A 21,750-nucleotide genomic window follows, 5' to 3' on the forward strand; every position below is an offset into this window, starting at 1 on the left:
ATTATTTATGGTTTAGTGAATAAAGTACTATCCAATGGATGTAGAACTCTTTCGTTGAAGTAATAAAAGCATTTAGATTCTTTTTGTTATCCTTAAATTCTAAGTTTATATTTAAGTCGAGTGGTTATCGTAAAGGGATTTATTGTTATTTCTTCAATGTCATAGGGAACAAATCCTAGTGTTCATTCGCATAAAATGAACCCTAATTTGCTAATCCCTTATCTGAGCTCTAAGCAAGGTTAACTACTTAGAACTTGGAAATTTCTCCAAACTAGCAGGGCAATAAAACATTACGAGTTTATGGGAACTCCGATCACCTGACTGCATCGAACATGCAAGATAGTCACTCTGCACATATAAGTTCGTATAGTTCAACCGTTGCTGCAGAAGAAACTGGAAAGCCATAAGAAAATTTCTGCCACAAAAGAAGAAAGTAAAGGTAGACATTCGGGGGATAAAACCCCCGAATTCCTCTACGAAAACAAGGCACTTGCGGCAAGTACTTTCCGCAAACCCCAAGTTCCCATGAGGCATACCGCTTGTGACGCTGCATATTACAAACACTCTTAGCATATACAACATGAACAAAAGACAAAAATGAACCATTAGAATCTCGCATAAAGAGAGATGACACAAAGCAAGCAAATCCTTACACTTACCTGTGTAGGAATCATAGTCCCGGACATCTCCTGCAACCCCGACAGGTTAAGATGCATCTTTCAGTTGCCTCGTAGCACCCATAACGAGTAACGATGGGATATCTGTTGTTCTCCCTCCCCGACTAAGGAATCAGAAAAGGAAAACGCTCAAAGGCCCACAACTGTAAACAAACAGTAGTAAATAAGGCTGAAAAGAACACTCTACAGATTAGCATTTCTAAAAGTAGAGGCATCAAACCTCAACCCAACCGTCGAGGTCAGTAGGCTCAGTCTACAACATAGACAAACGAGAAGTCAAAACACAGCGAAAAAGTAAAAGAAAGAGCACACGTGCATATCAATAAAGTCCTAAGATTACACGTAACTCGGCGACCGGAGGAAGAAAAATCCAGAGCCGCACAAACTCAGGATAGCAGCGGTCGGGCATCACAAACTGGCCCGCAGGCATACCCTGCCGCAGCACCGCCCAGCGGCTAACAAGGATGCGCGTAGGGCGCAAGATGCTAGACGGCGACGTCTGGGGCACCCGGGTAAGCTCAGAAGTATGTCGGAGTACCTGCTCCCCCAAGAACCAGGCCGGACCCCTAGGACCCTGGTACAGAATCCGACACCGGGACTAACGTCGGGCCTCCGCCAATGCCTCCGTCTCCTCTAAAGTGGCCCAGCAAAACCAGCTCACATGTTTGCAAAGCGAAAAATAAAGAGGTCAAGTAACTCGCATAAAACGAGATGAAGTAAGTAAGCCTAATAGTGCTTACCAAGTCCGAGCGTTCGGCCACTATCATACCCCTAAAGTTCTTTATAGGAGGACGTCACTTCAGCTTCCCAGCCGTACTGTAATACCTCGTATTTTTCTATAATTATAATTATATTTTATTATATTTATAAAGCATTTCGTTGTATTTATAAAGTATTTTTATAAATTTAATTCCATTTAATGAGAATTAAATGCATTTTATTTTTAATTAATTTAATTATTAATTAATTACGAAAACCGTATTTTTATTAAATAGATTCAACGAATTTATTTAATCGGGATTTTTTGGGTCGTATTTCGAAAACGAATTTACTTTAATTAAAGCCCAGTTGATGTCTCATGATCAAACCCAACAAAGCTTGCAAGGAGTAAAATCTAATTGAGCCCGGAAATAAGCCAAACTCAAACTACCATAACCTAGCCCATATGGGAGAGAAAAACTATAAATAGACCCTCCCATTAAACCCTCACAAAAAATTTCAGCACTCTCTCTCTCTCTCCTCTTTTTCTCTCTTCTTGCGGCACCCTCTCCTCTCCTCTCTCGTCCGACCAGATTGCTTGCAGCCCAAGGCACTCGTGCCAAACCCCTCGCCCAGCCTCACGCGTCGTTGCCTCGTCCCGTAGCCCCGAAGCCCCGCAGCGCAGCGCCCTTGCTGCTGTGCTGTGTCGCGTGCCCCTTCGTCCCGCCCCGCAGCCCCGCAGTGCAAAGCCTTGTGCTCGCTGCTGCTGTTTTGTTGCGTGCCCCGCGCCAGCGCCCTCTCCCTCTCGTCGCCCTCGTTGTGCGCTGCAGCGCTGCTTGCGTACGCTGCCGTGTTGTTGTCGTTGTTGTTGCTCGACGCTCCACACACACAACACATCAATTGTTGTGCGTGTGTGTTGTTGATTGGTGATAATCAATTGTATACTTTTTAAACTTTAATTTCAGATTTTAAATTTATTTTAATGATTATGATTATTTAATATTTGGGTTATTTAAATTAATTAGAACGGTTGTGAACACCGTATTGGTTTATTGTCGTATTTAAATTAAAGAGATTGGTTTTGATGATTGAAATTATAATTTTCAGATTTAATGAATTAATAAAGTGTCAATTTTTGAAGTCAAAACATAGTTTTTATGATAACCTATTGTTAGGGTTTTAATTCCAATTGATTAAGCATTGATTCACATAATTTAATGACAATTTAAATTATGGGAATCAACTTAAATTTTCAGATTGTTTATAAGCTTTAAAAAGTTGGTTTTTAATGATTTTAAAGCTAAAAAGTCAATGTTTTTATGTTAGGACTTGAGTTGACTATTTGAGACTATTAAATTAACGATTGATTTCTAATTAAACTAAGGGCAGGGCCGTCTTAAACATTTTGGAGGCCGTGTTCTGATCTTGTTCGAATCTCAAGAGTGAGGCCCCTAATATTAAAAAAAAGTGTGATAATCAAAATCCAAAAATTGAGAAATATTGAAATTCACTTCTTTATGCTTTTGTTTAGAAGCCATATTACAAGAAACTAAGGTAACATTCTAAAAACTATTTAACGAACAATAAAATACATAATACTCCGTAATAAAATGAACTTGAAAGTAAAAGACGGACCGATGTAACATGGTGATTTTTAGCCGATTGAACAATAACTTCCGGATGAAAAATCAATATCTGCTACTCATCTTTAGGGCTCCTAATCTTTAGCTTCAAAATAAAAGAAAGAAAAATCAATAATGAATAAAAAGAAACAATCAGTTGAAATTACAACAAAAATAATGGAAATTACAACACAATTGACTGGTTTTAAATCGGGGTTTGTTCGGAAAAAAAACAATTGATAATTTCATTGACATCGGCGATTATCCTTATTACTATGCACGCATTTGTGTCCCCAACACCCTATATCAAACTTAGGATCACATAATTTACCTAACTATTATGATGGTTAATTAGCTACACCATATTTTTCTCCAGCTTTTTAGTTTTGTGGAAAAAGAAAACTGGGTTTGACAACACGAAATTAAAAAAAATTATTGTAATTTACAAATTAAAACTGTAAATTTGTAATTAATAGGAAATTACAACCATAACAAAACGAAATTAGGAAGAAGAAAAAAATTCATAAACTGATAATTGATAAGCACGAAATTACCTGTGCCTCTGCGATTTTGGTTCTTCATCTCCAACAAATCCCCAAATCTCACCCCTTTCCAATTCTAAGCAAATAGAGAATTCAATTATCCAAATTATCAAATGAAAAATCAGATGAATTTTTCGATTCTTCCATTGAAATTTAAGAGTGATTAATACAAATTGATGATTAGAATATGGAAGGGTTGAAAACAAGATTATTGAAATTGGAAATTTAGGATAATATTGGAAACAATGAGTAATTCAAGGGAGATGAATGGAGAGTTGAATTCTTGAGAAAGGAAAGCGTCGCAAGTTGAACTGATGAATTCGCAGAATAGCAGGCATTCATTTTTTTTTTAATTGTATGTTAGGGCTTTGAAAATGGGCCCTTTTTTTTTTGGTGGCCCTGTGCTGTTGACCAGGTTGCACAGGGCCACCACCGGGCCTGACTAAGGGTTTTAGAATCTTAAATAGTTGCTGGAAATTTAGTAAACATGGATAATAATTTAGTTTTTCCTTTTGTGTTTATAGGAGTTGATTTCTAGAGAGTCATGATTCGCACAGTGGCCCCCGTACTTAGGTATTCCAGGTACGTACAAGACTAGGGTGACCACCCATCCCTTGAGGACTTTGTGAAGTGTATTGAATGCGAATCATGTGAACTTATATGTTGGTAATTCATGTTTGATGTGTAGACAAGCATGTGATTATTATTATTGAATCTATGTGAACGAGCATGTTATGAATTGAATCATGCTTTATAGATTCTGTTGAACTATCATGTTATGGACTTTTATAATCGTTGAATTATGTCAAGCATGTTGTTCAAGTTGGTTTGCATGTATGAGTATTGCGCATGCAAGTTATTATTATTATTATGCTATAGTACAGGATGTCTAGCATATATTGAGCCTACTGAATATTGCCGGAGAGCAATATATATTCTACCAAGGGGTAGAATATGTTAGAGATTCAATGTGAATTGAATTAAGGACAATTCGTGCTAAGGGCACACCCCGCTTGTTAATAGGCAATGTCGGGTTATCTCAAACAGTGTTTTTGAGAAGGAACAATGGGAGTAATTTCACTTGAGTCTATGTTTGATCACAAGTCCTAAAGGATTAAAAATGAAGCGTCATTGTTGAATTGTTGAATTGTTTAATTGTTTGCATGTTATGTCTTGTGTAGAGTCTTGAGTTTCCTTGAACATAACATACTAATTAACGTAAAGTGTAACCCGAAAGAGCTTCAAAACTCTTGGTACGTATATACCTTGAGTATGAACAATGGGGGGAGTCTTGCCGGAAAACTTGTACTCCTTGAATGATACAAGACTTTTTTTCATTCTTCTTTTTATGCCGTTGTGCATTCGAATTCCGTCGGTATGGCCCGACTGTCGGTAGTAGTCCGACTTATTATTTGGTGTATGGTTGGCTCCCATCACCCTTTCTTTCCTTTTTAGGATACTTTACTTTACCCGTTCGAAGCTACTTTTTATTAACCTGTGAGTCAAGAGTCGTGTCAAGTGTCGAGTCTTGTCTCCACGTTTATTTGTTTATTATATGGCTTTTGCATGTGGATCATTTAATTCGTCGAGTGAACCATGTTAGTATAGAATGTTATTCTAGCTTGTTCGTACTCAGCTTTGCTGGCTTCGTGCTTCATGTCTTTTGGTCATGGCCTTTTCTTTAATGACCCTATGGTGATCCATCAATCGCATTTGCGTTGTTGGGAAGTAGAATTTTAATAAAGCAGGTTTGTAGAGATAACTTGCGGGAGAAGTTATCATGGGATTCGTGTTGAGAGTTTAATCTTCCGTATTTTATAAACTCTACTTTTATTTAGTCATGACTACTACTATTGCTACTATTTATAGTTAATGGATTTTTAAATGGTTTAATACTTTGGTTTTGGGCCTCAGTGGTTCTAACTTGTTTTAATAACCATTAACTATTTATTTAACATGTTTTGAAAGTTAGTTAATTCCGCTGCGTGATTCTGGTTAATATCCTTAGCCGTTATCACGGTGGCGGTAATATCTTGGTAATTCCTGTGTTTTAAGTTGGAAAATGTTTTATAAAAAGCAAGGAATTATTAGGGTGTTACACGTACCCCACCAAAAAGCCGCAGGGTAACCTCAAGCCACTTTACAGGACCTAGGGGCAAAGAAGGGTAGGCGCTCAAAAGCCCACAGCTGCAAGAAAACAGTAAAGGTGATAAGTAAAGTACACAACTCGTTTAGCACTCCTAAACACTAATATCAAGTACATACCTCAAGGATTTGCAGCACGACACACAGAGAAATGGGCCGCATGGGACTGTCTGGGCCGTCGAAGACCCGCACAGCCACACTCGTATGGTTGATCAGGTTCACATAGGCTACCTTGCCTCAGCAGTATGAACCTAACTCGGACAACTCACTAACCAACGGGATGAGCTAAGGATCCACTCTCTTTGAACAGTTTGACATGATCGTCGAACTCAAGAACAACAAGTAGAACACGCGAGCATACATCCTCGCAGAAGCACCGGACGAACGACCCTCCGCAAAAAAGTCCACCAACAAGGAGTAAGGCATCCCCTTCCCCTAGTACTTGGCCACATCTACGGCCAACTCCTCTGCTATACACTCGCTAACCGTCTTCTGCGATGGCATAACTGTATCCCTAGAAATGTAAACGGGCCTACCCGTAAAGGACAGACCCGTAAGGGTAGTGTAGTCCTCAGGGGTGATGGTCATCTCCCCTCATGGGAAGGGGAAAGTGTTGGTGGTATCCCACCACTACTCTAGAAGCAGGCGCACGAACCACCTAGATGCGTTAGGGCCCACGACCTCCCTAAAGACGCACACCGTCGTGTATAGGGGACACGCCTCCACCACTGCACGAGTCCGATCTTCCAGCTTCCCCAAGCGCTCATTGAAGACCGACCCGCCGTAAGGTCGACAAGCCGTATCCGACTCAGCTCTGCCGGCACGAAACCGGGACACCACATAATGCTCTAGGTCGTGGTGTAAGTCAACCCCGTCGTACTCTATCGGGCCCACCCAAGCAGGCCCGTCCTCAGGGTCAGAACCCCCTACGGACTCCAATGCCTTGCCCTTTGAGTGCCCCGAGCGGCCCGGGACGTGCCCTCTCGCCTCATCAGACGAGAAAGAACAATCCGAGGTTGCAAACAATAGTCTGAAGTATCCCCCTCAGTGGAGGATCCACTACCGTCCGACATACTACATTTTGAAAAAATACGAAAAGGCATAAGGCAATCTAACCTCGAACAGAGCAATGCAAAACAGTTACATTCTAAAATTGCAAATACGACAAACTAGTGGCATCAAACAATTTCGTTCCCTAAAGTGTGACATGTTACTAATTAAGTTCGCAATTAGTAATAAAGGTTCATGCATATGAAATCAACCACGAACTAATCCGAACATCAAAATCATGCATTTTCTATCACCCATAGATATGTAGTTGCAAGAAAAGCATCAAAACACCTACATTGCATTCCAATGTCAATTCGTTGGCACCCTTGGGGGTTAATTTTGAACAAGCTCAAAATCACCTGAAATATACCATACTTTCAAAATTTAACATGCTTAGGAACTCTTACATGTTATAAACATCACATACAAGCAAACAATTGCAAGAAATTGGGGAAAAAAATCAAAAACCCCAATTCAATTTGGGCATGAAAAATCATACGAATTTGTACTCAAAATTAAGCCAAAACTCAAGTTAAACTCTAAATGACTTACATATATGTTATTTAGATCGACTTGGCAACGATACTTGTGAAATAATCATGCAAAAACGTGCCAAAACGAGTAGAGGAGTGCGAGGAAATCGCGAGCAGCAACAGCAAAAATGGCGAAATGCCACTGCGCTGCTCGCATTTAAAGAGGACCTGCGCTGGAATTTTCCAGCACTGGAAAATTTCAGCGCTCAAAACCGAGTGCTGGAAAATTCCAGCATACAGTTATTCCGCTTCGAAAAAATGTTGGGCCATTCCGCCCCATTTCTTATCAAACAACCGCCTATCCTTGTTCCGTTTTGCTTACCGCGGAAAAGTAACGGTATTCCAAAATTTTATATTCGGGCGGCCCACTGACAGGCAACTGTGTCCGGAATCGTCGTAACCCATTTAGGTACGGTTACTTTATTCAAAAAAATGTAAAAACTTGTTTTCAAAAGATAAAATCCGTATTCTGAAATTTTTTGTGTTCCGTATCCCGCAACTTGTTTAAGGTTTATTCATTCCTTACTAAAAAAATGTCAGTATTCCGTATTTCGTCCAGGTTTATTCATTCCTTACTAAAAAATGTCATCATTCCGTCCAGGTTTATTCATTCCTCACTAAAAAATGTCATTATTCCGTATTCCGTCCAGGTTTATTCGTTCCTTACTAAAAAATGTCATTATTCCGTATTCCGTCTGGGTTTATTCATTCCTTACTAAAAATGTCACTATTCCATTTTCCGTATTCCGTCCATGTTTATTCATTCCTTACTAAAAATGTCATTATTCCGTATTCCGTATTCCTTATTCCATTTAGGGTTATTTATTCCTTGCTTAAAAATGTCATTATTCCATATTCGGTATTCTATATTTCGTATTCAATATTCTGTCATTCCGTACTCCGTATCTGTGGTACGTAGTCCATTCCGGATCTTTTATTCCGTCCTCAAAAAGTCAAGTTAAGTGTCTGTTTTCGAAAAAATTTGTTCTGCCAGTTGAACGTCTTCAATAACTCTGTGAGAAGACAATTCAAGTTAGTAAATTCCCAATGACTCGTGAGGGAACTATTGACATTTCCAGTGATGACCCTTCAGTCAAATGTTATCACTCGGGGGCTCGTGAGACCCTCGTTTGAACTTAGTTTTAACCAAGCTAGGTCCCAGACGCATTCCGTCTACCAATACTTTGATTGTCGTCTTACTCAGACTCAATCAACGTGGGGGCTAACTGTAGACGCCTACATTTTTCCCTAGGCCCGACACGGTGTGTTCGATGATGAAACCAAACACAGCTTGACTAAGCTTTCCTAAATATGTCGCGAGCTATCCATGACCGACTTATATCCCTTCAACCACATTTCCATTTTTAGAAACTACTATTTATAGTAACTGTTATGCTTGAACGCTGCCCAGAATAGCAACCGTGTAAGATAAAATATCTAAGTGTTTAAATCGCATTACGATTTATTATTAGATAAGGACTAAGAGTTGCATCCCAACTCGTGTTCCTAAACGGTAGAAAACGTGTGTAAGATTCGGTAATAAACCGATAAGACTAGAAAAGTGAAGAAAAACACTAGCGCTGGAAAATTCTAGCGTTGGCAGCCTGAGCGTCACTATTTTCCAGCGCTCAAACCATAAGCGTTGCTTTATTCAAGCGCTGCAGTTTTCTCCTTACACAATTACGCAAAAGATAGAATTGATCTAGCTGTCACCAAAACAGATCTGGCGCACAAATTGCAAGCGCTGGAAATAACCAGTGCTCCTGATCCAAACGCTGGAATTTTCTAGCGCTCAACAGATCTCAGTTGGAAAATTCTCATATCGAAATTTATCTTATTCTGGCCTATTTTACTATAAATAGGGCCTCTGAAAACCGGAAAATAACACACACTTCCAACCCTAAACCCTTAAGCTTGAGTATTGACCGAAGTTTTTCTCTGTCCCATATTCGTGTGTCTATCGTATTTAACACACTGTTAAGCAGACCTTGCCTGCACGACCGCCTGATCGCCTGAATACTGTCGAAGTGCTGCTGAAACCTAAACACAATCCCTAAGCCTAACATACTCCAAACTCTGGAAGAATCTCGTCCCATAGTTAGTCAGTCATCGGAGAGTTCTATAGCCAAACGGAAAGCTAGTAAAGTCAAGTGGCAGGTGTTCCTGAGAACCACAGTAAAGCCTATGCTTTGTTGTAACGTGAATCTATATTTTAATTTATTTCCCCACCATATAAATCCGCTAACTTTAATCTGTTATATTGTTCACGCCTAAATCAGATAATTCTTGGATAAACCGGTTTATTGTTAAGCCCCTTTTTTTTGGCAAATAATGTTAAGCTTTATTTACCAAGTAATCAGAGTGTTAACAAATTCTGAAAACACCAACAGTCCACCACAACACCAAAGCAAAAACAAGCTAAGCACCACACACTAGCTAAGGCTAACAGCAGCCATTACTGACATCTACACTCAACATTAAACATAATGTTGCTAACAACATCTTTAACTGGATCAACATGATCCCTAAACACCTTAAAATTTCGTTGTAACCAAATACAATACACTGACTCAATGAAAGCTATACTATACTTGCAAGCCTTCTTCTTTTTACTTCTGCTTCTCTTTATTGCAATCTAGACTTCTTCCTGCCAAGACAACACACCCCTGCTCACTCCTAACTGAATCAGAACCTGTCTCCAGATATCCTTAGCATAAGGACAAGAGAAGAACAAATGAGCTAAACTTTCATTTTCTAATTGGCACAGACCACAAGTACCATCTATATTCAGCTGCCAGCTTATCAATCTGTCTTTTGTAGCAAGTCTGTTCTGAACTGCTAACCAAGCAATGAAGGTGCTCTTTGGACTAGCATGACTATTACATATCAATCTCTTCCACCCCACCTGATCTCCAACTGGATGAAGAAACTTATACATTTTCTGAATTCTAAATTTTCCAGCCTGTACAAACTGATCAACCCCATTACCCTGCAAAGACTTCTCTATTATGCCAAATCTTCCTTAGAGACCAAGTTAAGCCATTAGGAATAGGCATAGTCCATAAGTCTCTATGCTGAATATAATAAGCATGCACCCATCTCACCCATAGCCTATCCTGCTTAAAAGCCAAGGCCCAACAATTCTTCAACACTGCATCTTTGTTCCACACAGTTAAGTCTTTAAGATTCCACCCTCCACAACTCTTAGGAAGACATAACTGCTCCCAAGAGACTGCTGCTTTCCTAGATCCTGCATCAGTACCAGACCACAGGAAACATCTACAAATTCTTTGAATTTCTTTCATCACTTTTTTAGGCATAACAAATATCTGGCACCAGTAAAGCTGAATACCAAATAGGACAGATTTAACTAATTGCAGCCTGCCTGCATAAGAAAGAAATTTAGAGGTCCAACTCTTAATTCTAGCAACAGTTCTATCAATAAGAGGTTTGTAGTCTGCAAAAGACAACTTCCTAGTTGTAAGAGGGACACCCAAGTATTTGAAAGGGAAAGTCCCCTGAGGGACCCCAATTGAGTTAACAGTACTGCAAGAAATATGGTTAGAAACTCCATACCCAAAGTGAAGGAAATATGTCCTTCACCCAAGGTGCATTAAGTCTAATACCAAGGTTCAGATTAATTGCGGACAATTAATTCAGTGAGATCAAGTGATCGGAACAGCTAGCTGGAGCAATGCTTCCGATCAGTGAGTTCTAATGAATATGAAGCTCACAACTTACTCGTGACTGAACCTACAAGGTCACACCAATGGCATGTAACAGATCACCGGATTAAATGAATCGGAAATTCATTTAATAGCTTTTCGGGAATTAATTCGGAAAAACATAATATACGATATGACGTTGGATCAGAATCGTATATCGTATCGCGAATATTCGTAAGCTGGGCAAAACGAATAATCGTATCGTACGACGGTGATTCGTCGAATACGATATGATAAATAATAGCCGTAAGGTATTAGTCGCGAATACGAGCCGCAATGGAATTGCTGGCCCGTCGAGCCAAGCACGCATGCGCGCGAGGCCCAACGAGCCAGCTAGATTGCACGCAGCAACGAGCCAGCCCGCGGCACTGCATATGCGCGCAGTTGGGCAGCAGCGCAACAAGCAAGCAGCAAGGCCCGCGGCCCACTGCTGCGTTGCTTGGTTGTTGCACACATGGGCTTCGGTGAGTGTAGGCTTGTGTGGCCGGTTAGGGCTTGTGCCTTAGCCGGTTACACAAGATATAACCTTAGGGTTATATTCCACACTTACTAGTTGTTTTTCCAATTAGAAAACCTAATTTAGAATACACACATCAAACCCTAAGGAAGAGAGAGAAAACCCTAAATTCTCTCTTAGCCTCCATGGATGTGTTCTTCCCAAAAGCACAAACTCTTGAATGATTATCTAAGCTACGATTATCAAGACGGATCTGAACATGCCGGTGAACCAAGTAGAGGAACGACAAGTGGATTTCTTTGTTCGTGTTCGTTGACAGATTATTGTGGAAAACACGCTTCGAATGTAAGTTTGCTTAATCTGTGCTTTATACATGTTTCTTGGCTTTGGGGATTGTTCCGCACATGTTATTATGTTTAACTGTATTCCCCTACAGTGGTATCAGAGCCTTATGTATTCAAAGCATGAATTAGCATGATTATTATTGTTTTTGCATCTGTCGAAAAATTTGGAATTTTTGTTGATTTTTCGGTATTTTTACGAATTATTGGATGAATTGCGTAATAATCAGGTCCGAAATCAAAAATGTTCGTTTTTTCGAGTTAAAACCCTAAATTGATTGAAAATGATTTTCTAAGATCAACTCATGAGAACGGAATTGCAAAAACAGGCCTCGAAGTATCGTTTTTTGGGCGTTTTTGTTAATTTTTCATTAAAAATTAAAAGTGCCGGACAGTAATTCAATTAAAAGATCAACCTAAACTACTTGGAATTGCTTGAAATTTTGACACAATGTTGCTGGGTATATTCTTGTTCTATGGTAAAAATTTCATATTTTTCCGATAAGTATAAACCCTAATTTTGCCTTTCCCCAATTCGTAAAATTTGAAACCCTAATTGAATTTTAATTAATTTTGGTTTAATAATTCGGTTAATTGGGAAGGGGGTATAATTTCATGGGTCAGTGGCTAATTTTAAAAATTATTGGATTGAAATTTTGAATGGTTTCGTTAATTTTAATCGCACTTAAACCAAATTATTAAAAATCTTAAATTTAATTGTTAAAGAACGATTTAAAGCTTCGGATTTTATTAATTAAAAGTTCAAACTTTAATGTTGATTCGTTCGTTCATAAAAGTTTGAATATTGTTAGCCCTTAATTTAATAATTTTACGAAATTGGATTGTCGTTAAAGTTTATTAAATCGTTAAAAATCATTGTTTTTCGAAAATAAAAATCGTAACTTTTTGAAAAATAAAATTAATGCAAGTTCGTGAAATTAAATTTAATTTTAATTAAGTTGGTCCGTATCACGAACCAAAGGCACGAACATGAGCATGGTGGACGTATGGCTCGTCGAGCCATGCGAGGCTGCTATGCTTAGGCCGAGCCGCATGCGACACGGGCAGCAGCAAGCATGCTGCGTGCCTCGTGCGCGCTGGGCGAGGAAGGGGCAGGCATTGCTTGCGGAGGGCTGCGACGAAGCAAGGCACAAGGCCATGCGACATCCAGCGCACGAAGGCGCAACAACGCAACGCAGGGGCAGCGACAGCTGCGGGCACGCGCGCGCGCGAGGGCCTGGGGGTGTGTGAGCCTTGCTCGTGCGCCTCTTGGGCCACACGCAAGGCATAGGGCTGGGCGCAAGCCTAGCCCAACTACGTAATCGGACTTTTTTCGTTGAAAATTGTTTATTTCGTTGGGCTTCGTATATTTGCATTAATTTGGGCTAACGGGATTTTTAATTTAATATTTTATTTGCTTGGGCCGGGCCGCGAGTTTTAATTTAATATTTCATAATTAATTATCCGGAATAATTATTGGTTTGAGTGGGAGCCACTAAATGAAATTAAAATGAAATAATTATTTTAATTATTTTCGTAGGTCGCATTATTTTAATTTAATTCAATTTTAATTAGAATAAAGTCTAAGGATTAATAATTTGGAAATTGATTAATCTTTTAGGACGCGTTTATGTGAACGTTAATTTTAATTAATTCACGTAAATACTTGCATATTTACATGGGCCATTCGTTTTAGTACACGAATGGGTGAATGCATAGAATGTATATTTTATGTAATGTAGGTACTCCAAGTGACTAGTATGGCAATTTAGGATAGTTAAATACGGTCTGCGTACCGTTATATCTTTGAATGTAAAGTTTTAAATATGGTCTGCGAACCATGGAAATTTTGATGTAATTTTATTATTTTCAAGTATTTCTAAGTTTAGAACTTTAAGTTAGCATTTGAACGAAGATTCAAGACGATGCCAAGCTAACAAGGAGGTGATGAAGATTGGATGCTTCAAGACAAGATGTTTTGGGCCATACTAGATCACCATTTATTTACGCACTTCTATATATATATATATATATATATATATATATATATATATATATATATATATATATATATATATATATATATATATATATATATATTATGCGTGAATGTATGAATGTATGTATGCTTTGCATAAACAGGTTGTTTCATATGACTCGATTAGATTAAGTTCACTAAATAATCGAACCAACATAGAAACAACTAGGTCCAAGTAATATTGAGTTTTAAAAATTGCCTTCCAAATCAACACTTACAAAAATCTAGGGATCTAAGATAGTAGGTTTACGCTAAAGCGAGGTCCTATTTTAGTTGACTTAGGTGGTAAGGCGTCCTAAAGGAGCATGTTGATTGTGGTTTCAACTCAAACAACAATGGTATTATGTTGTGGCAATGGGATAAATTGTGGCATTAATTTATTAACCAAAAGTAATTTGGAGATTACTAGCAATAGGTTTTGCTTACCTAAAATCTTAAACTACTTAAGACATGCTAAAGCTGCTTAAGGATTTAGGACTTTTGGGGTCTTGGAATCGTTTCATTCATTTTGGACCATGTTTTTGCTTTTTGCATAAATGAATGTTTAATAGCTTAGATGATTGCGTGAATGCTTTTATTTCAAGTTATTAAAGTATGATAAATGTTTTCTTTGCTAGTTCATTCTGTAGAATAGTACATCTTCAACCTTATTGCGTTCGGACAATAGAACTGCGATATTTCCTCGATCGATTGGTAACTATTTTTGAGAGCGATTCTCAATGGAAAGGAGAATGAGAGCGTATCTTGAATGCTATTTTCTTATAGTGATCTTCATGGTTGTTTTCAAACTAAAAATTTGAATGGTAGACCAATTATATTGGACCTCATATATTCAGAATACTGGGTAGTTTTGAAATAATGAAGTATTGAGTTAAAGACTCATGTATAACCAATGGTTAACAACCAATTTTCTTTTGATTCGATAATGAACTAGACTCATTGGATGCGGTCATTCAAAGTGAATAAAAGAAAGGGACTTTGTACGCATAACAAAGTAAGAAGATCAAGCAAAGAGTAATATCTTTAGGACTATAAGAAAACGTGCTAGAAAGGATAGGAAAGAGGAACAAAAGAAATGAATTCAATATTCAATTTCTACCTAAAAGTTTGTGTTAAAGAGAAATGACTTAGCAAATAAACTCATATGGTATTAGATTACCGCTTGAGGTTCTAAACACTTGTTAAGAACTCAAATTCCGGGAGCTAAGTCTGGTTATTGACCTACAAGTAGGAAATGAAGCAAAGTTGTGCTACATTAATTGTAGGATCATCGTGTTTGTTTTAAAGTCCTTCTAAAGGCTGGAACTTAATGGTATTATGTTCCATTAATCATCATAATCAATTTATGTTTGGACAACGGAAAGACTCACATTCAAAGTAAACAAAAACCTTCGTTAAGTGTTTATTTGAATGAAATGGTCATTTAAGGGTTGAGTCATATGATTGATTAATAAACAAACGAATCTCTTCACACTCAAACTTCAGAAGGTTCAAATCCTGTGATCCCTAATCCAGGTCATTGAAAGGTGGACGACCAATGACTAATGAAGATTAGATTGCAAGTAGATTACTTAGTTCTGTTTCTTGAACTAGAGTGACTGGATGTCTGAATTTTTTGCATAGATACTTATTGGATCTTGTATCGGATTGACCATGAGAACACTTTAAGAGATTAAAGTCATGTCATAGGTAGTTCTCATTAATGGTGATTAGAAACCGTTCCTCAGAACATGAGCGATTATGTCTGCTCGTTTGAGAATTAGTTTGCTTTGATACTAGCTAAACGTCGCACCGTAAAAAGAGGCTATAAAAGCAGTTATTGGGCGTACTATGAATCAAAGTGAGTGTTCATAGATTGCAAGAATGGATTGTCCTCCTATCTTTGATAGGATATGGTGTTGTTGTGTAACAAGGCCTCTCGGAGAGTTAGATACTGTAAAATGCATGGCCGTGCTCAGAATGGTTAGGCTTAACCTTCTGCAAAAGTTTGACAGTTGAACTCTGTAATCCGAGAAACACTTATGGACCTAATAAGGATGGCTTGGATCTTACCTTATGTTCAGTAAGTAACACTAAGTTACAAAGGAATGTGGATGCACACTTGTCTGAATGACAAGTGGGAGATTGAAGGAAATATGTCCTTCACCCAAGGTGCATTAAGTCTAATACCAAGGTTCAGATTAATTGCGAACAATTAATTCAGTGAGATCAAGTGATCGGAACAGCTAGCTGGAGCAATGCTTCCGATCAGTGAGTTCTAATGAATATTAAGCTCACAACTTACTCTTGACTGAACCTACAAGGTCACACCAATGGCATGTAACAGATCACCGGATTAAATGAATCGGAAATTCATTTAATATCTTTTCGGGAATTAGTTCGGAAAAACATAATATACGATATGACGTTGGATCAGAATCGTATATCGTATCGCGAATATTCGTAAGCTGGGCAAAACGAATAATCGTATCGTACGACGATGATTCATCGAATACGATAGGATAAATAATAGCCGTAAGGTATTAGTCGCGAATACGAGTCGTAATGGAATTGCCGGCCCGTCGAGCCAAGCACGCATGCGCGCGAGGCCCAACGAGCCAGCAAGATTGCGCGCAGCAAGGAGCCAGCCCGCGGCACTGCATGTGCGCGCAGTTGGGCAGCAGCGCAACAAGCAAGCAGCAAGGCCCGCGACCCACTGCTGCGTTGCTTGGTTGTTGCACACATGGGCTTCGGTGAGTGTAGGCTTGTGTGGCCGGTTAGGGCTTGTGCCTTAGCCGGTTACACAAGATATAACCTTAGGGTTATATTCCACACTTACTAGTTGTTTTTCCAATTAGAAAACCTAATTTAGAATACACACATCAAACCCTAAGGAAGAGAGAGAAAACCTTAAATTCTCTCTTAGCCTCCATGGATGGGTTCTTCCCAAAAGCACAAACTCTTGAATGATTGTCTAAGCTACGATTATCAAGACGGATCTGAACATGCCGGTGAACCAAGTAGAGGAACGACAAGTGGAGTTCTTTGTTCGTGTTCGTTGACAGATTATTGACGCTTCGAATGTAAGTTTGCTTAATCTGTGCTTTATACATGATTCCTGGCTTTGGGGATTGTTCCGCACATGTTATTATGTTTAACTGTATTCCCCTACACAAAGCAAACAAGTAAGGTGAGATTGGATCACCTTGTCTTAAACCCTTCTTTGCAGGAATTGGTTTTGTGGGGCAACCATTAATAAGAATAGAATATGAGACAGAATAAAGGCATTGCATCACCCAATTCACAAACTTTGCAGGAAAACCCAACTCAGAAAGCATAGTCTTCAAGAAAGGCCATTCCAAAGAGTCATAAGCTTTTTTCAGGTCCACCTTGATCATGCACCTAGGAGAAACATATTTCCTGGAGTAGCACTTCACCAGTTCACAAGCCAGCAAAATGTTGTCAGAAATAGCTTTACTAGGAATAAAACCAGATTGAGCACAACTCACAACTTTCCCAATGACACTTTGCATTCTAGCAGTGAGAATTTTGGAGATAATTTTGTAAACAACTGAACAACAGGCTATTGGCCTAAAATCCTTCACACAGGAAGCATTCTGAATCTTAGGTACAAGAGTAACTGAAGTATTGTTCACTTGCTTCAGCATAACTCCAGTTCTGAAGAACTCTTTCACTGCCTCATATACATCTGCTTTTACAATCCCCCAAACTTTAAGGAAAAACAAGCTATTGAATCCATCAAGCCCAAGAGCTTTACTGGTGTCAATCCCTTTAATAGCTGCATCAATTTCTGCATCTGAGATAGGTTCCACCAACATTTCTGCATCAGCAACAGAAAGCTGTTTTCCTTTCCTAACAACCCCAACATCCACACCCGTCAAAGAACTTGCTGCAGTACCAATCAGTTTCTTGTAGAAAGAGCTAACTTCCTCCTGAATTTCCTGAGTAGTACTTAGTTTCTTCCCAGTATCATCATATAGAATATCAATGCTATTCTCAGATAATCTCTCCTTCATTACACTAATTTTTTTTTTTGAGTTGGAATCTCCCACTTGCAACCACTGTATTCTTGCTTTCTGTCTATAAGCCCTCTCCTGGATGTGCAGAAACTTCTTGAGAGTCTCACTAAACTCCCTCTCACTTTGTTGCACAACAATATCAGTAGGGCAAGAGGCTAGCTGAGTCTGAATTTGGCTCAAATCAACCCTTAACTCCTCAATTCTCTGATCAAGCTTAGCAAAATCCTTATGATGAAGCTCCTTCAAACCTTGCTTTACTGCTTTCAGCTTAGTCCACACCTTCAGCATGACTCCTCTCCCTGGACAGGTAACACCCCATCCCTTTCTAACCACATCAAGAAACTGAGCATGGTCTGCCATATAGTTAAAGAATTTAAAAGGCCTACTACCACCTCCCATTTGAATGTTACAGGACATGACTAGAGGGGAGTGATCAGAAATCCCTGGAGGCATATAGTCCACCACAGCATCAACAAACTTAGAGTGCTAAAGAGCATTAGCAATAGCTCTATCTATTCTGGAGCTTATTCTCAAACTGCCTTGACCCTTATTGCTCCAAGAAAAGTAACTCCCACAACTTTTGAGCTCTGCCAAACCTGCAGAATCCATGCAACTATCAAAATCTTTAGTTTCTCCCTCAGTAACTGCATTGCCATTATCTCTATCATTAGCCAATAAAACTGCATTGAAATCACCCATGACTAGCCAAGGGCAAGAAACAGTACCACTAAAGTTGGTAATCTCTCTCCACATAGGTCTTCTAGCATCAACAGAGTGTAAGCCATACACAGCTGTAAACATAGCACTGAACAGGCCATTCTTTGTAGTAATAACACAGTGAATACAGAACTCAGTCTTGTATAGAAGTTGAACTGAAACTACAACATGTTTCCAGCCAATCCAAACCCTTCCCCTAGGAGAACACTCATAGTTCATAACCCACTTCCACCCACTCCCTATTTTCTTCTTAATTTTACTACTATTCTTCTCCTGTGAACTTCAGTTTCTAGCAAAGCTACAACACTAATATTATTTTTAGCTAAAAACTTCTTTATTTCAACTACTTTAATGGGATCATTCAACCCCCTAACATTCCATGTACTGATATTCATGTTGGATCAGTTAAGAAATCAACTCCATCACCTCCAGCAACCAAGCTACCCCTACTCATGTGAACCTCAGCAAGCCCCACAGTCTGTGCTGGAGTTCTTTCATCTCTCCTTCTCCTTGAAACAACCCTCCACCCTTCATCATGAATTGGAGCAAGTGGAGTAAAAGGCCTATCATTGACTGACAACTCTCCATTCTCTCCAGGATTCTCTTGTGCATCAGGTTTATTAGATAGATCAGAAGTTTCTTTTGGTTCAGGAGCTGGTTGCACAACTTTAGGTTTCCACACCTGTAGACACCTAAATCGTGTCTCCCCTCTGGGATGATGACGATACCATTATTCTAACTAGGCGGTTGGAGCAACTCCGTGCGAAAATCCCAATTGCTAAGAACATCTCCAAAATACAAGATCCAAAATCCAATCCCCGAGGCCGTTCCCCTTTCGGAACTCGGTACAAAATACAATCTTCAAAAACCAATTTCAAAATCCAAGTAAAATCTCATCTAATAGACCATCCCATTGGTTTTACTAAGACTTTTCCACTCAAAATCATATAAGGGAAGTCAAATTCGGGCGCCGACCCACAAAACCGAGCAAGCCGGGCCTCGTCCCGTAAAACCGAAATTCAAAACCCGAAACGGCTTGTTTTTAGACGCAAAATCAAGTCTTAACCCCCAAGAAAACACTACGTTCCAATCATCGTACTATTCGTAGAAGGTACATTAATACAAGACAAATCAAGGACGGAGCCCGCGTCCTTGTTTTGGCGGCATCCACGCCACGTCACCAGCGCCCAGCGCTGCCAGCTGCGTGCTGCGCTGGCAATGGCTGGGGTTTTGCAGCCATTTTTCCTATAAACCCCCCTAATTTCCAGCATTAAGGGAGGCAGATTCAATATACAACGTCGTAATACAAAAATTCCGCCTCAAATTCAAATCTAAAAATCCTTCAAAAACACATACAAACTTCAAGTTCTAAGCAATTGGGAGCTCTAGAAGGAATTCTTGCCTAAACCTAAATAGGTAATTCCGAATCCCACCATATTCAATCATGTTTCTTTGATTTTCCTATTTGAAAAATGATTAGCAAGTTGGCATTTTTACTACTAAAAATGTCACTTGCAACAATCATACATCTTTTCAAAATCCAAAATTTTGCAAAATACAAAAATGCAAACTTTCAAGATTCAAGGATGTTCAATCACTTCTTTGAACTAGAATCACTTTCAAGTATGGAGTAATCAAAGATGACACCTTTTTAACTATAAAAGGTTGAGTCTTTTGAGATTCAAGACTCCATTTTTCAAAATAGAAGTTCAAGTTTTCAAATTTCAAGATCCCACAATGTTTAGAGTTGCTCATGACGACTTCCCTAAACTAGGATCCTTTCAAAGTAAGAGCACATCAAAGATATAACCTTTTCAACATTAAAAGGCTCGATCTTTGAGATTCAAGTCTCTTAAGCTTCAATATTTCAAGTACAAGTTCAATATTTCAAGTTCAAGTTCAATATTTCAAGATTCAAACTTTCAAGTTCAAGTTCTATATGCAAAATCTAGGACACTTCGGGATGAGCAACTTCTCCCAAGTTGAGATTTTTGGCTTTGAATTCGTGTCGGGCGCAGTTATTTTTATGGAGCCGCTTGGCGTTCGAATCTCATGTGCCCAAGTACAAATTTCAATATCGCAATTTCAATTATGCACCTTTCAATATTGCAATTTCAATTATGCACCTTTCAATTCCGCAATTTCAATATCGCACTTTCAATTCCGCAATTTCAATATCGCACTTTCAATTCCGCAATTTCAATATCGCACTTTCAATTCCCCATCTTTATTTGCCTAGTCCTTCTAGGCAATGTGGACCTACTCCCTAGTCCATCTCTAGGGGGTCTTGTATTTACTAATTCCGCACTTATTTACTATTGTGATGTTGCTTTATTTGCTTTATTGCTTTCATCACCATACATGCTAAATACAACAAAATGCAAGGTTACATCACGCTTAACAAATATAATTTCTTGGACAAACCGATCTTAGGTTCCCTTAAATTAACTTTAAAGCAAAGTGAACACCATACAAAGTAGAGATTCTATTTGCTCTAAATTCAAACCCACATAGTATAAACTAGGGTATTTTCGAAAATGTTATGTCACGTACTCAAATAATTTCTAAAGCTCGCGGAATAAGCATCTCGTTCCCGTGCCCGGATCTCACCCATCCGTTTCGAAGATTCAAGTCTTATCCTAATAGAGTCATTTGCGGTCTTTCCAAACAAGACCCTAAACAATGTTTGGTGGCGACTCCTTTGAGGTACAAAAATACGATGGTTTCTAAAAACCGCCCCCCTTGTAGGGAATTGCATACAAAAAAAATACCCCCTACAATTCTGGCGACTCCACTGGGGACTTTTCTAATTTCAATTTCGAAAATGCGAGCAGATTTCGAGCAGCAAGCCACTAATCTGCTTAAGTACTGGATGCCAGCACTGGCGCCAGGCGCAGCCACATGTGCCCAACGCCACTGCCTGCATCCAGGACAGTGGCTCACAGTGACATGTCGCACACTTTTGCTTAACTTTTCGTGTTGGGAGTTAGTTTATTTTTGAATCTGGAAGGACGCTCCCAAACCTCGAGAACGAATGTCGAAAACGAGCTTTACAAATACAAATTTGAGTACGGTTTCAAATTTCAATTTCTAGGCATTTCATGCATTTTTCGAAAACCATATTTGTGCAAAATGAATTTCTACCTTGCCCAAACGGATGTGTTCTACATTCGGGCTAGCCCCGG

General features: G+C 39.1%; 1 protein-coding gene across 1 annotated transcript; it reads right to left on the bottom strand.

Annotated features, from left to right (window-relative positions):
- Nucleotides 1-9,723: 9,723 nt before the first annotated feature.
- LOC130464262 (uncharacterized) lies at nt 9,724-18,784 on the bottom strand. The gene is made up of 6 exons (XM_056833734.1): nt 18,445-18,784; nt 16,992-18,291; nt 10,621-10,814; nt 10,373-10,518; nt 9,961-10,257; nt 9,724-9,801 (listed from the first exon to the last, which is right to left on the bottom strand). Exons 1-6 carry the CDS (start codon nt 18,782-18,784, stop codon nt 9,724-9,726), a joined length of 2,355 nt encoding a protein of 784 aa, XP_056689712.1.
- Between the last annotated feature and the right edge of the window lie 2,966 nt (nt 18,785-21,750).

Source organism: Spinacia oleracea, chromosome 1, assembly GCF_020520425.1.
Source record: "Spinacia oleracea cultivar Varoflay chromosome 1, BTI_SOV_V1, whole genome shotgun sequence".
Classification (NCBI taxonomy): domain Eukaryota; kingdom Viridiplantae; phylum Streptophyta; class Magnoliopsida; order Caryophyllales; family Amaranthaceae; genus Spinacia; species Spinacia oleracea.

Bases quoted from the DNA above. Each gene is read 5' to 3' on its own strand.
- LOC130464262 (XM_056833734.1), bottom strand. From the start codon at position 18,784: ATGAACTATGAGTGTTCTCCTAGGGGAAGGGTTTGGATTGGCTGGAAA. The intron at 10,815-16,991 runs GTTTGCTTTGTG...TATTTCTTGCAG, and splicing joins GATCCAATCTCACCTTACTT to TACTGTTAACTCAATTGGGG. The intron at 10,258-10,372 runs GTGAGATGGGTG...AAGTCTTTGCAG, and splicing joins TTAAGCAGGATAGGCTATGG to GGTAATGGGGTTGATCAGTT.